At 39.0% G+C, this 12,953-nt stretch overlaps 1 protein-coding gene across 1 annotated transcript; it reads left to right on the forward strand.

The window, feature by feature from the left end:
* On the forward strand, positions 1-6,333 carry LOC143860793 (uncharacterized). Its single transcript, XM_077371608.1, has 5 exons — positions 1-258; positions 2,165-2,686; positions 4,442-4,811; positions 4,971-5,048; positions 6,010-6,333. Exons 1-5 carry the CDS (start codon positions 251-253, stop codon positions 6,058-6,060), a joined length of 1,029 nt encoding a protein of 342 aa, XP_077227723.1. The 5' UTR covers positions 1-250; the 3' UTR covers positions 6,061-6,333.
* The last annotated feature ends 6,620 nt before the right edge of the window (positions 6,334-12,953 follow it).

Consider the following 12,953-nt stretch of genomic DNA (forward strand, 5'->3'; position numbering starts at 1 on the left):
TCCCCATTGTTCTTCGCAACATACTCTCTCTCTCTCTCTCTCTCTCTCTCTCTCTCTCTCTCTGAGAACCTTGTCATTGTCAAATTCAGTATTTTGGCTCTGTTTTATATAGAAAGGATTGAGGAATAAGATTGTACTGATGCTCTGTTGTTGAACAAATCATGCGATTTCCGGCCCAAACGCCGATCCCTAGAGGCTTTCCACGGAGAACGATCTCCGCTTTGATTTGTAATTCCGTTCTACATTGGATATGATGAGGTTTGCAAGCTTTCTTAAAAAAAAAATACAAATTCTTGCGAAGATTAGAATCTGTTGTATCTTTTCTCCTTCTCTCGCTAAAGATCGATGATTTTGTCTTTAATTCTCATTTTATTCCTCCTTTTCTTAGAAGGAAATTAACCGATTTGTTCAGGCGTAAAAAGGAGCGTAGTTTACAGAAACTGATTTTCCTTGGAGGATATTTTACGCCTCTTGTAGTTGATTTCCGGCAATCTTTTTCAGTTTCGGGATAAGGATTATCGATTTTAGCCTTCTCTGTTTCTTGATTTCTCTGACCATACGAAGGTTTTTCCGGCGAGTTTATGGTTTTTCCGTTAGTCGCATGGAATATTTTTTCCGATTTAGGCAAATGAGATCTAACAGTCCAATAATCCATGCAATTCTGGAAAGATACCTCTTTGCTAATTTTACGATTTAGGTTCGAAGCTGATACTATTTGTATGTTGATTTCATTGAAAGAGAGGAAATGCTAGGGAATTATGGTTTTCTGGCTATATTCCGTCCTCTTTCGATCATCTCTTGTTCGATTTCTGATTATTCATTCTCGGTTTTTTAAATGCAAAGGAGCAATATCATTCCTTATCTCTCATTTTGCAAGTGGATCTAGCGAAGTTTTGAATGAATCGATGGTTTCTTCATCTTTTTCATCAATTTGCTTGTTTTCTGATCAAGATGGGTATACTAAGATAATAACAGGATCGTGATGATCGTTTCCACTTCAGAGACCTACTCAGCTCTCATTTTGCAATAGATCGTTTCCTCGCAAATATTTCTGGTTTGTGCTTGGTAGGAAGAAGCCCTGTTTTTTCTTTCCTTTTCCTCCTTTTTTTTTCTTTTTTTTCTTTCTGGTTTTAGAAATAGCTATACAGAGCAGCTGTTTCTTTCCAAGGGTAACAGCAGGTCCTCTGAATTTATGTTTGATTGAATTCTCCTACCAAAAAAGTTCGCATTTCAAGTGATTTTCCTTGTTGACGGAGAAAAAGGAAAAAATATATATATATATTTTTTCTGATTTAGTTGAGAGAATAGCCGGGATTCTGACTAGTCTTTTCTGTATCAGTAGCTGATTTAATACAATCTCGGTGAGTATCAGATAGCCTCCGCAGTTCCAGAAGCAGATTTTTTCTCTCTCTCTCTCTCTCTGCTCTCACTCTTCTCCGGAAATGGCTGTTCTTAGATGGGTTTTTATGGTTGCCGACTGTTTTGGTCTGGTAGGTAGCGAAATTTCTCATTACTTGGGTAAAGGAGGTATTCATGGAGGTTTAGTTACAAATAGAAGTTATTAAACAAAGATGGCCTAGATCCATGGTTCGTTTCTTTTTTGACAAGGGCTTCCTTTTTTGTTTTCTTCCTGTGAAGATGGAAGGTCTGGCGCCTGATAATCTGAGATTAACTTCCGATCTACTCAAATGGATTAAAGACTTTCATGTCTTGTGTGAGTAGACGATAGACGATGTTTTTTTTTTCTGGAAGAAGAAAGAAATGTCTGTTTTAGGGGTTCTTTATCTGTGAACGGGAGAAAAATAAAAAAGATGATCTTCTTTAATCTTGTAGATGAAGGGTTGCTTTCTCTGGTAGATGGGGTTCAATCTCCACTGTGGATCTTCGCCTTTACTTTCAACCAATCAAAGATCTCATGTTCTAATCTTGTTAAACAAATAGAAATGGTCAATTTTCTTTTCTTTGCCCTGATTTCTCTGTGACAAACAAACAGGCCTAGCCTAATGTGTTTCTTTTTCCTTATTTTTTCTCTCTATTTCTTGAACTTTTATCCGATGGATCTGTAGTGATCGGGCTTTCCTTTTTTATCCATGAATAGAATAACTTGTTAGAGATTTGATGGCTTCTTTTTATGTTGCTTATCCAGCTTCTGTTTTTGTTACAGATACCAGAGAGTAAGCCCAGATTGTCTACCTTTGAGCAATGGAAGAAAACCCAACTTGAGGACATGTAAGGAGGACGATGTGGAGAGTGGGCGAATCGCGAATTACAATTCTTTCGAAGGAAAGACCCTAAGATTCAGATCTGGAACCACCCTATCTACCAGCCAAGATCAAAACTTCCCCCAATTTGTTGTTCCTGATTCCCTGCATCCGGAGAACAACCACCTTACAAAGAACCAGAATCATGAAAGTAGCTCAGGAGGAGATGTTCTGTTGCAATGGGGGCAGAATAAGAGATCGAGAGGGTCAAGGGCTGAGAACAGAGTGGTGAGTGATGAATCAACAGTTCAAGCGAGGCAAGTGATCAAGATTCACAAAAGAGTGGTCTCTGGCGTGGAGAAACAGATGACGAATCATACGACCACCATGCCACCACCTTTGGCTACAGCCCCGTACAGTAGAGGAGCTAATCTGAGGCCTTGTCTGCCGATCCGGGAGCCTACAGGAAAGTCTATGCTCAACAGGTGTGTAAGTTTATTTTTTTGGCATGACCGTGTTCTTCATAGTTGGATGATGAGTTTTTTTTTTTATTGATTTGGGTTTTGAATTGGGAGCCCTGTTGTTTATCTTTGTGTTTTTGTTAGAGTGAGTTGTTTCTGAATGATTATTAGATCTTGAGATCGAGTTTGCCCTTTTCTGGTTTCTGTGTATTAAACAGCTGTGTTTTTTTAACAAAAAAAATCTGTCTTTTAGATGGGTGTAAGGTTATCATTTGTTTTCCTGCTCTTTTTAACCTTTATTCCTCTTATTTTCTTTTCTTTTCTTCTTTGACTTCTGTTTTTTACCTCTGGACGGCCAGTAGAAGCTGTTTATAGGGTTTTTATTTTTAATTCATTTGTTGGTCATGGTGGTTTACCTTTTCAAGTGCTTGCAGGGATCTTTTGCGATACTATGTTATTCTTCTTTATCTGGACGCGTTCTTTTTGTTTTAGGTTGAATCCATAGTTCTCAGTTTCTCTGTTATGTCTGCTGCTCTGGGTTTTTATGGAGAAGGGTTCCAATAATATCTTTTCTTATTCCTGGTACTGTTGGTTTAGGCTTATGACTTTTTTGTTTGTTGTTATAGCTTCTCATTATTTTGATCTTTAAAATGAATTCTCTTGGAAGTAAAGAAGACGTGTCTTTATTTGGGTTCTTCTTTCTCTTTATTCTTTTTTTCCTTTTCTGCTTTTGGCCGTGGTGTCTATTTGTTATGAATTTCTTACTTGCTACCCAAACCCGAAAATTTTATTACTAGTCTGCCCTACAGGCGGACTGGGGTTTTTCTGTTTTCTTGTTCTCTTCTTCTTCCTCCTTTTTGCTACTTTTACTATTGCTTCCTGATAGAACCCACCTGCTCCGGGATTTTGCATTTCTTATTCAAGGTAGTATAAAAATCTGTCTTTATTTCTTGCCTGTTTTACCCTTTCGGCTTGCTTAGATACTTTTTGAATATTTTCCATCTTTGTATGTTTATGGACTCTGTTTGGTTCCTCAATTCTTTGTACAGTAATCCAGATCGTTGATGAATCCTTGCTTTTCTGTGTTGTCTTCTTTGTCTCGTTGACATTATCTTTTTTTTTTTTCTATTTTTTGGTGCTTTTCTTTAGAATCCCTATTCTATTTATTTCCCCTTTTCTTTTTTAACCTAGTGAAAAATAATCTACTGTGTTGTCTTCTCTGTCATCAGTTTTTCCCTTTTTTGTTTCTGCTGCATACAAAACATTTGCTCATAATCTCCACAGACTGATCTCAGCTTCCAATCGATGATCTTTTATTCTCTGGTTTGATCCCACGACATCATCTCATCTTGCTATTATTTATGTTTCATTTTTTTGGGTTTTGTGAGGGGAAAATCCTCCGCTTAGTTCCTCAGTACAGTAATCTAGATCGTTGATGAATCATTGCTTTTCTGTGTTGTGGTATAGAAGATTACTGTTCTTTGTCTCGTTGACATTCCCTTCTTTATTTTTAATTTTTTTGGCTTTTCGCTAGAATATCTATGCTATATAATTCCCCTTTTTCTCTTTTAACCTGGTGAAAAATAATCTACTCCCCTTTTTTACCCCTTTTGGTGTGTGAAATATCTATCATCAGTTTGTCCCTTTTTGTTTCTGCTGTTGTAGAAAACATTTGCTCAAAATCCCCACATACTGATCTCAGCTTCCAAAAGATCGGTGATCTTGTATTCTTTTGCTCGATCCCACAACATCATCTGATCTTGTTCTTATCATGATCAGGAACTTATTAGAAGAACGATCGGATCCTCGAAACGGGTCACCGTCGAGTAACGGCAGCGGGCGGATTCCTTCTCGATCTGCCGACAAACGATCTCCTCAATCACCCGATAAAACATCTCTATCTGTGACCGCCTCCACCGAGAAGCCGAACGGAGTTCTGGTAGAATCAGAAGCCATGAACGTGGAACCTACGCCCCAGTTGGAACCTGAAGCCACCACAGAGAAGCTGAATCTTGATCTGTTTGAGTGGCCAAGGATATACATCTCTCTGTCTCGCAAGGAGAAAGAAGACGATTTCTTTGCAATGAAGGGCACAAAACTCCCTCAGAGGCCCAAGAAAAGGGCCAAGAACGTAGATAAAACTTTACAGGTATGCAGCATATATATGGGAGAAAGAAGAAGAAAGAGATGGATTTTTATTTTTGTGATCTATGCACTAGTATATTGAATTTCTGGGTCAACTTTCTGTGGCTTTCTTTCAATATCTATCTTATCTGTTTTTTCTATCTTATGTGATGGTTGTGGGCAGTACTGTTTTCCTGGGATGTGGTTGTCTGACTTGACGAGGGGCCGGTATGAAGTTAGAGAGAAGAAATGCGTGAAGAAGGTACTTTCTTTTTTGCCTTTTATTTATTTATCCAAGTGCTTTTACAGCTCTAAAGAGCATCTCTATGTTTATTTGGAAATGGCTGGCCTGTCTTGTGATTAATAAAACAGCTCTAAAGAATGATGCCCTCGCCATTTTTAAAGAAGCATGGTGTGATCGACCTCTGATTAATTGTTCATTCATCAAAAACAAAAATTATTCATCATACTGCATAAAACAATACAAAAGTTTATCAAGGAGTTTAATTACTTTCTATAATTTTTGAATTATATTGAGTTTTTTCAAGAGATCGAATGCAATATCGGCCGCTAATATCTGTAATTTATAGAATATGAATTTATATTCATATTAGGTTTCCTGAAATTGGGTTTTCTTTATCAAATATGATTTCTGGTTGCTCGAACAAGGGGAAAGTTTATGAGAGAATCGTAGGTATGGGTTTCCATTCTCCTCTCAAATGGGCCCAATATGTCTCATAAAAGGGGGGTGCCACTCATTCTTGTTGACAGCCTCAAATCATCATATATTTTAATTTTTTAACTTTAATATACTAAAGCTTGCTTCACTAATAAAAAATAACTATCTCAATCGAATCCGTATGATTACATGCAAATTATGAAATTTGATCGGACGGTGGTTGAAGGTGGGCCCATCTGTGTTGATGTTTTGGGAGATTGCCCCCCCTCTCCTCCTATAATCTCTCGATTGCAACCTAAAGCTGAGGAGCGGATCTTCCCCATGATTTAATTTCTCTTTTGCCGGTCATATTCTGCGACAGCTGTCGTTCACAAATTACGCATTCGTGATTCGCCCCACTGTTAACGGTATTTGACTTTAAAAGGCGTTAAAGTGCCCGCTGCTCACGTTATAACAGGGGCGAATGCGTACTGCAGAAGGGGTGAAAATATCAATTATGGGTGTATTATCCTAGTACATTAATTCTTTTTTGTGGTGGTTGCAGAAACGAAGAGGCTTGAAGGGAATGGAGAGTCTGGACAGTGATTCGGAATAGTTAATAGAGAGAAAAAATTCTCTAGACGTGTGCTTCTCACGTGCGAGACGGGAATCTTAGATGACACCATTAAATGTTCTCACGTGCCGTGTCACCGACAACCTTCATTCCCATTCCCATTTCTTTTCTTTCCCTTTTTTTTTTTTTTTTTTTTTCCATTTTTCTTTTTGTCCTTCTCCAAATTTTAAGGGAGCGGGGATGATTCCTATGTCTGTTGAGCTCCTGTACAAATTGTAGCTTGGTCAATGAGAAAAAATTTCCCTTTTTCTTTAATATTTTTTTTTTCAATTTTTATTTAATTAATATTTTTGTGTACGAAAACATCTTTATTAAGAAAAGTGATATCGGCAGTCCTCTGTTTTGATAATGGCGCTTCCAACTACACTTTTTTCCGGTTGGTTGCTTCTGAGGAATTATGTAACATTTTTTTAATGATTAGGTAAGATGGAGCAGTGTAGAACGAGGTAGTGAAAGATATCATATTTTCCTTTTTGAACGGTTGGCACTTTTCATCAACAAGAATATGAACGCATTGCCGATTAGTACCGCCACAAGTGTCACTCCATTGGCCTTGGTCCCACTATGGTTGGATGGTCTTAACACTGATGGAGGCGGTCTAGCTTCCATAGCTGCAGACCAGGTTTAACCGGGGAGTCTTTAGCCGTTGGATTGACAACAAACGCTACGATTAAAACAAAAGGTAATCTGAGGTTTCTGCGCCCAACCCCCTCGATCGAGAGTGCCAGGGCTTTTTTCGTCCTTTCATTTATTTTGAAGCATGAGAAAAGTACGGAATGAGGGCACTTGTTTCGAGTAATTATGGATTTTCGATGCCTTTTAAAACAAGAATGAAACAAGGGCAATTTTTCAAAATCGGGTGGGAAAAAGACCCCAATACCCTTCCGACATCATCAGGACCAAGATGGAGTCCTCCTATCTTATGTTGGTCCTCATCATTCACCTTTTCAGTATTTTACTATTTTCTTTTGGAAAGAAAATCTCCTATAAAAAATGCATCTCACCACATCTACGTTTGGCACACTACACGTCTCAATGAGTATTTGAACCAACAGAAGCTTGGGTTCGTTTAGATCCTGGCTGTCGGAAATAACTGCAGACGGAAGGATACTTGACACGTTGTAAAAAAAACATTTGTAAACGGTGGCGCCTTTATTGATAGCTGATTTGGGTCGGATATGAGAGAGAAGGAAGAGACTTTTCTGAGCGGTAACGTTATTATTGAATACATCTCTTTTGGCTTAGAATCTTTTAACTTCTCTTTTGGTCATCACTTCTCTTTTGGCTTATCATACCGCCTATCTGTATGAGATTCCGCCAGTGTATCCCTGAATTCCGCCGGCGTACATTCTATTTCTGCCTACACCCTATTTTCGCCGGCATACCCCTGAATTCTGCCAGCATACACCCTATTTCCGCCGGCGTACATTCTATTTCCGCCTACACCCTATTTCCGCCGGTGTACCCCTGAATTCTGCCAGCATACACCCTATTTCCGCCGGCGTAGCCCTGAATTCCGTTGGCATACCCCATTATTTACGCCGGCATACCCCATTATTTAGCCAAAAGAGAAGTGAATAGATTCTAAGCCAAAAAAGACGTATTCAATAACGTTACCGTTATAAGCCAAAAGAGAAGTGATGACCAAAAAAGAAGTGAAAAGATTCTAAGCCAAAAGAAACGTATTCAATAACGTTACCGTTCTAAGCTAAAAGGGAAGTGAGAAAAGATAATGATTGACTTTGGGATGTTAGCATTCCAAAAAGCTTTCCAACACGTGTCAAGCATCCATCCGTCTCAAGTTATTTCCGACAGCCAAGATAGAAACAAATCCAAAGTTCTGTTGGTTCAAATACACATTCAAACGAATCAAAATAAGCCTCCTGAAGTACGCCAATTTAATAAGCAGTAATGAAAAAGGAGGACTTTGTCGATGTCAGAAAGGGTACAGAGATCTTTTTCCCACCCGATTTTGAAGAATAGCCCGTATTTCATTCTTATTTTAAAAGATGCCCGAAATCTGAATTCCTCGAAACTTGAGCCCACATTCCATACTTTCTCCTTGAAACATTCGTAAGGTTGTTAAGAGCACCAACAGGGGTCATTCTTTCTTCGGGATCTGGTATTTCCAATTTGAAACCTTCATACTGTCGTTCAAAAAGCATCTGCGGAACCCAAAAGATGACGGAAAGCACGATCTACATAGTTTTTGCCACTCTCTTCACTGTTTTCTCGTAGGATAGGGGCTGTGATTCTTAATGCCGTGTTGACCTGTGAAAGTGTTTCTCCTTACTCGGGAGAGGGAAAGGAAGGTCGGAGAGGGAGAGAATTGGGAGGGTGTGTGTGTGGAAAAGGGGAGAAGTAGCTGAAAAAACAGGAAATAGAAAAATTATACTCAAACAAGAGTGCTTCTTTTGCTTATTTTTCAGCCAGTTCATACCATCTCCTCACTCGCTCCATCATGATAAATTTAGTTTCTCAATTGGTGAGAGAGGGATAAGCTGGTAAGGAGGGCAGTAGCCATAAATTTAAAAAATCCACTAATTTTTTTCATGATAAACTAAATTTATCATGCAAAAAAATTCATGGTTGACCAACGTGGCTTTGGGCCCGTTTGGCTACCTTCAAAATTTTCTCCCTTGATTATTAGCTTAACTAAGGCCATGCCTGGTGTTAGGGGAAAAAATATGGCAAGTCAGCCATCCCGCGGACTTTCCAATAATAGTACCTCCGAATAGTTGGGAAAGTGCGTAGGGGAGGAAATCGACAATAGCATGACGGCCTTCCTAAAATATTGAAATTCAAATAAGTAACCAAGTTCTGTGAGGAAACTCGGCAGATCTCTAAGACAAACAAGGAAACCGACTTCCTAAGAAGATCGGCCAATCAGAAAGTCTCCATTGATGTCAACCTTACTAAGCTGTCAAGGACGCCTCTCCAATGAATAGATCCACACGCTCAAAGGTGTGCATCTTGAATTCCTTAATTCACACGCACTGTTACTCTGCTTCTCCTAGTACTTGGTTTTCCTGCTTGTTTACCGATTTCTTACTTGAGCTTCAGAGTGGTATCCCGAATTCCACACCGAAACCCTAACGCGTGTTCTTTGAGCGCAGGACAGGCACGAATTGGAACTCTGCCGTTCATCAACCCTTGAAGCGAATTCCGGCACACCAACACCTACCAACTAGGAATTTTTTTTTCTCCATGATAAATTAGTTTCTCCAAGTGGTGAGAGAGGGCTAGTGTGACTGGGATATGGAGAACCTTGAGAGCGCAGAGGGTGATAAGTGGCTAAAATATACATGAAAAAGGCAATCAGGTTTTGAGTAGAATTTTTTCTTTCCTAATTTTTCAGGCTTCTCTTACCCTTTGGTCACTCGGTCCTTCTCCCGTTTATCCCTCTCCCACCCTCTCTCACCATTGGCTAAGCTAATATTCAAGCAAAAAATACTCATGGTAGCCTAACATGCCCAAAAATGAGTGAAGGGGTGGGAGAGGGATCGGGTGAGGAGAGGGTAAGAAAAGCTTGAAAAATCAAGAAACAAAAAACTACACTTAAAATACGATCGACTTTTTCTTGATTTCTTAGCCACTTCTCAATCGTGCCCTCTCGAAAATCTCCTCCTCCCACCAGCCCTACGCCCTCGTAGGACAAACTAATTTATCATTAAAATAAAATAAAAAACCGGTTGACGCACATGGCATTTAGTATGCTAATATTCCATGAAAAAAGTTTTGTGGTTGCCAAACACAACCTTAGCTTGGGCGGATAATAATACATGAGAGACAGGTTACCAGGTGGCCCACTGACCTTTTTGGTTTTTAGCCATAGCCGTCTATGGAATCCCGTGGCCTAGTTGTTGCTTGTTGCAAACAGCCGCGACTCAGACCAGATAGCTTTTGATTATTTGGCATTGGGATCTGATCATCTGAATACAAAAATTATTAAAACAGTACTCCTACTATTTATCAAGCATTGGGCTTAATCGATGTATTCCGATTTGGCAGGTAAAAAGACATGATCTAGACATATTACCAGGATTCATGGACCCATTTTAGATTAAACCTATGAGACAGTCTTAAATTCCGATTTTATTATATTATTTTACAAAAATACCTCCTAATTTTTTTTAACTTTAAACATTATATCAAGGGCATTTTATTAAACATAAACTGTATGTATTTCTTTTTTCAAATAATTCGAACGCTCACTATTTTGCCATTCATCTCTCTAAAGTCTCAAGCTACCCTTTTCTCTTCCTTCTCTAGCCATTGACTTTAAATCCCTAACTCACCAGTTCCGCCACTGATGTGGCTCACCCTCACCGTAATAGCGGCACATGGTCGGAGTACCCACTTCCCTCTTCATCGCTCCCCCGACCCCCAATTCAGGCGGTGAATGAGATCTCTAAGGCCATCTACGTCTAAGTCCATTTTTAGGCTGAGAAGAGACTCATCCTGTAATGTGGCTGATAACTCATTTTGAGTCTCTGACTACTTTGAGCTTTCTTTCTTACATCAAATTCCAAATGTTGTTTTGTTTTGAGAGATGCAAGCAGCTGAAAAACGGACTATATTAAGAAGGGCTAAATTGGGGACTAGCGAGCAAATTGTCTCAAGGAAAGCGACATTATAAGGCATACGGACTATATTAAGAAGGGCTAAATTGGGGACTAGCGAGCAAATTGTCTCAAGGAAAGCGACATTATAAGGCATTGTGAATCAATCTCTCATCTTTTCATCATCCTCTATTACCAATGTATTTTTCTGGAACACTTTGGCCAGATGGAATTTTGTTGAAGGTTGTATGCAGTTCGAATCAGTGCCTTTTCATTTTTCTCCAGAGATTGGGAATGGTGATCCTGACTGGGGGCAAAGGCATGCTTCAGGTCATCTGCGAGGTTATAAACGAGTAGGTTTACTTTCCCAAAGACACTCCTATTCCATATTTTTTTCTTGGGCTTCTTTCGACTTCAAAACGGCATAAAACAGAACGTGTGTGGTGCAACACTGGTCAAAGCTTGGCATAAAAAGTAGGGTGAACATTTAAAAATGGGGCGGCCATAAATTTCTTGTTGGTAATTTTTGGGTGATGATTTTTCCACCCCTGTAGGATTATGCACCCCCCCCTTTTTAACGTGATTTTGACGTCAAAAAACGTTAAAGTCTGCCAACAATTTACTTAACAAGGGGGCGCATAATCCTGCAGGGGGCGAAAAAATCATCTCCCTAATTTATTTATTTTTATTTTGGTAGGGCTTGGTGCAATTGTGTTCGTTGAATGTTGACGGGTGCGTGGTTTTTTGTCCAACTAGTTATTTCACCGCTCACATTTAAGCAATAACGGCCTTGATCGCTCGAGGTAGAGATGGTTGGGACTGTGCAAAATTGAATCCATCTCAAACGCGCGAAGTGTAGTAGCACGGGATAGTTTGAAGGAAGCTACTGAAATGGGAAGAGCTATTATTCGCCTCCTTTCTTCCCTAGACAACTCCATGTAGTGTAATTATGACTACTAATTTTAAGCTGTAATGGGTGGCTCGGGAAACAAAAGGGGGTGACTACATCATTGCCGTTTGATATTTCCGAGTCATGGTCTGGTGGGTTGAGCCTTTCGTGCGGGTCGATCGAAAAAGTTGATGGTCACACAGAGATCCCTAATCTTTATTGCTAAATTACCCAAATACCCTTCGTCTTTCCAAGTTCTCAGTGATTCTCAACGGTGGATTGTTGGGCCCCACACAGTGACATGAGAATCAACGGGTTAGCTTTTCTTGGCAGAATACTAATACAATGATTGATGGATCAGGGGACTAAGATCATCCTATCAAGTTATGATCAAGGCAGATGAGCAGGAATTGTTATCTTCAATCAGATCACAGAACTGATAACATCATGCCATATGGCACACGTGGACCCCAAAAATGTGGCTGTTAGAAACAGTTTAGGGATAAATATGGAAGTAAAATCTGTTTTATGTTCATTTTTACAACATAAAACAAGTTTTACGTCCAGTTTTCCGTTGATCCGTTTCTTTTGAGGTAAAAAAGGGCGTAAATTTTGTTTTATGTTCATTTTTACTACATAATGTTAATTTAAAACATTACTTTATGATCCCTTTGGATATTTGGCAATGAAAAACAGAGAATAATCCGTATTTAAACGAGATGGGTTAAGTGTACCGTGCCCCGCCATGGCCGTTCCTCCGTGCTACATAATCCAACGATGCTTGATCCTTTTCCGAGCAGAAGAGAGACTTGAAATTGCCCATTAATCTTCTCTTACCTCTTAACACTCTAGGTAAATGGGAAACCTCTCTCAAATATGAGTTCTCTCTATTAATGAACTCTCTTGTTGTGTTGATGGCAAGAGGGACGAAAAGACTTTAAATGGACAAAAAAAAGCCCCCATAGAACTTCTAATTTAGTCCAAATTCGTTTGGAAACTTAGGCACAAAATTAGCAAGAGTTATTAAAGCTAACTTGCCTTCTAAGATCTTTCTAAACATATAAGATTAGTTAACAAAGCAAAAGGTTGCTTAAATGCAAGGTCATAATACATAAAACAAATTTTAGGCCCAATTTTACGTTGAAAGAAACAGAGCCTGTGAAAGAAAATGATATCATGCTTCTCCCTTGTTTCAATAACGGCCTTGCTCTTCTTAATTTACATACAAAAATTGCTTTTTAAGTATCTTTCTAATTAGCTGTAAAAGCTGTTACATTTGCACTGCCATGTTTTAACTTTTATATTTAAAACTAGTTGCAGACCCGTGCGATGCGCGGAGCGCCCGAAAAAATGCTCTATAATTTTTTTTAAAAACAAAACGAAAGAAAGAAGAAACATTCATAATGAAGATATATTTGTAAATA

Source organism: Tasmannia lanceolata, unplaced genomic scaffold, assembly GCF_043159265.1.
Source record: "Tasmannia lanceolata isolate RefF3 unplaced genomic scaffold, GAP_Taslan_0.1 ptg000037l, whole genome shotgun sequence".
Taxonomy (NCBI): domain Eukaryota; kingdom Viridiplantae; phylum Streptophyta; class Magnoliopsida; order Canellales; family Winteraceae; genus Tasmannia; species Tasmannia lanceolata.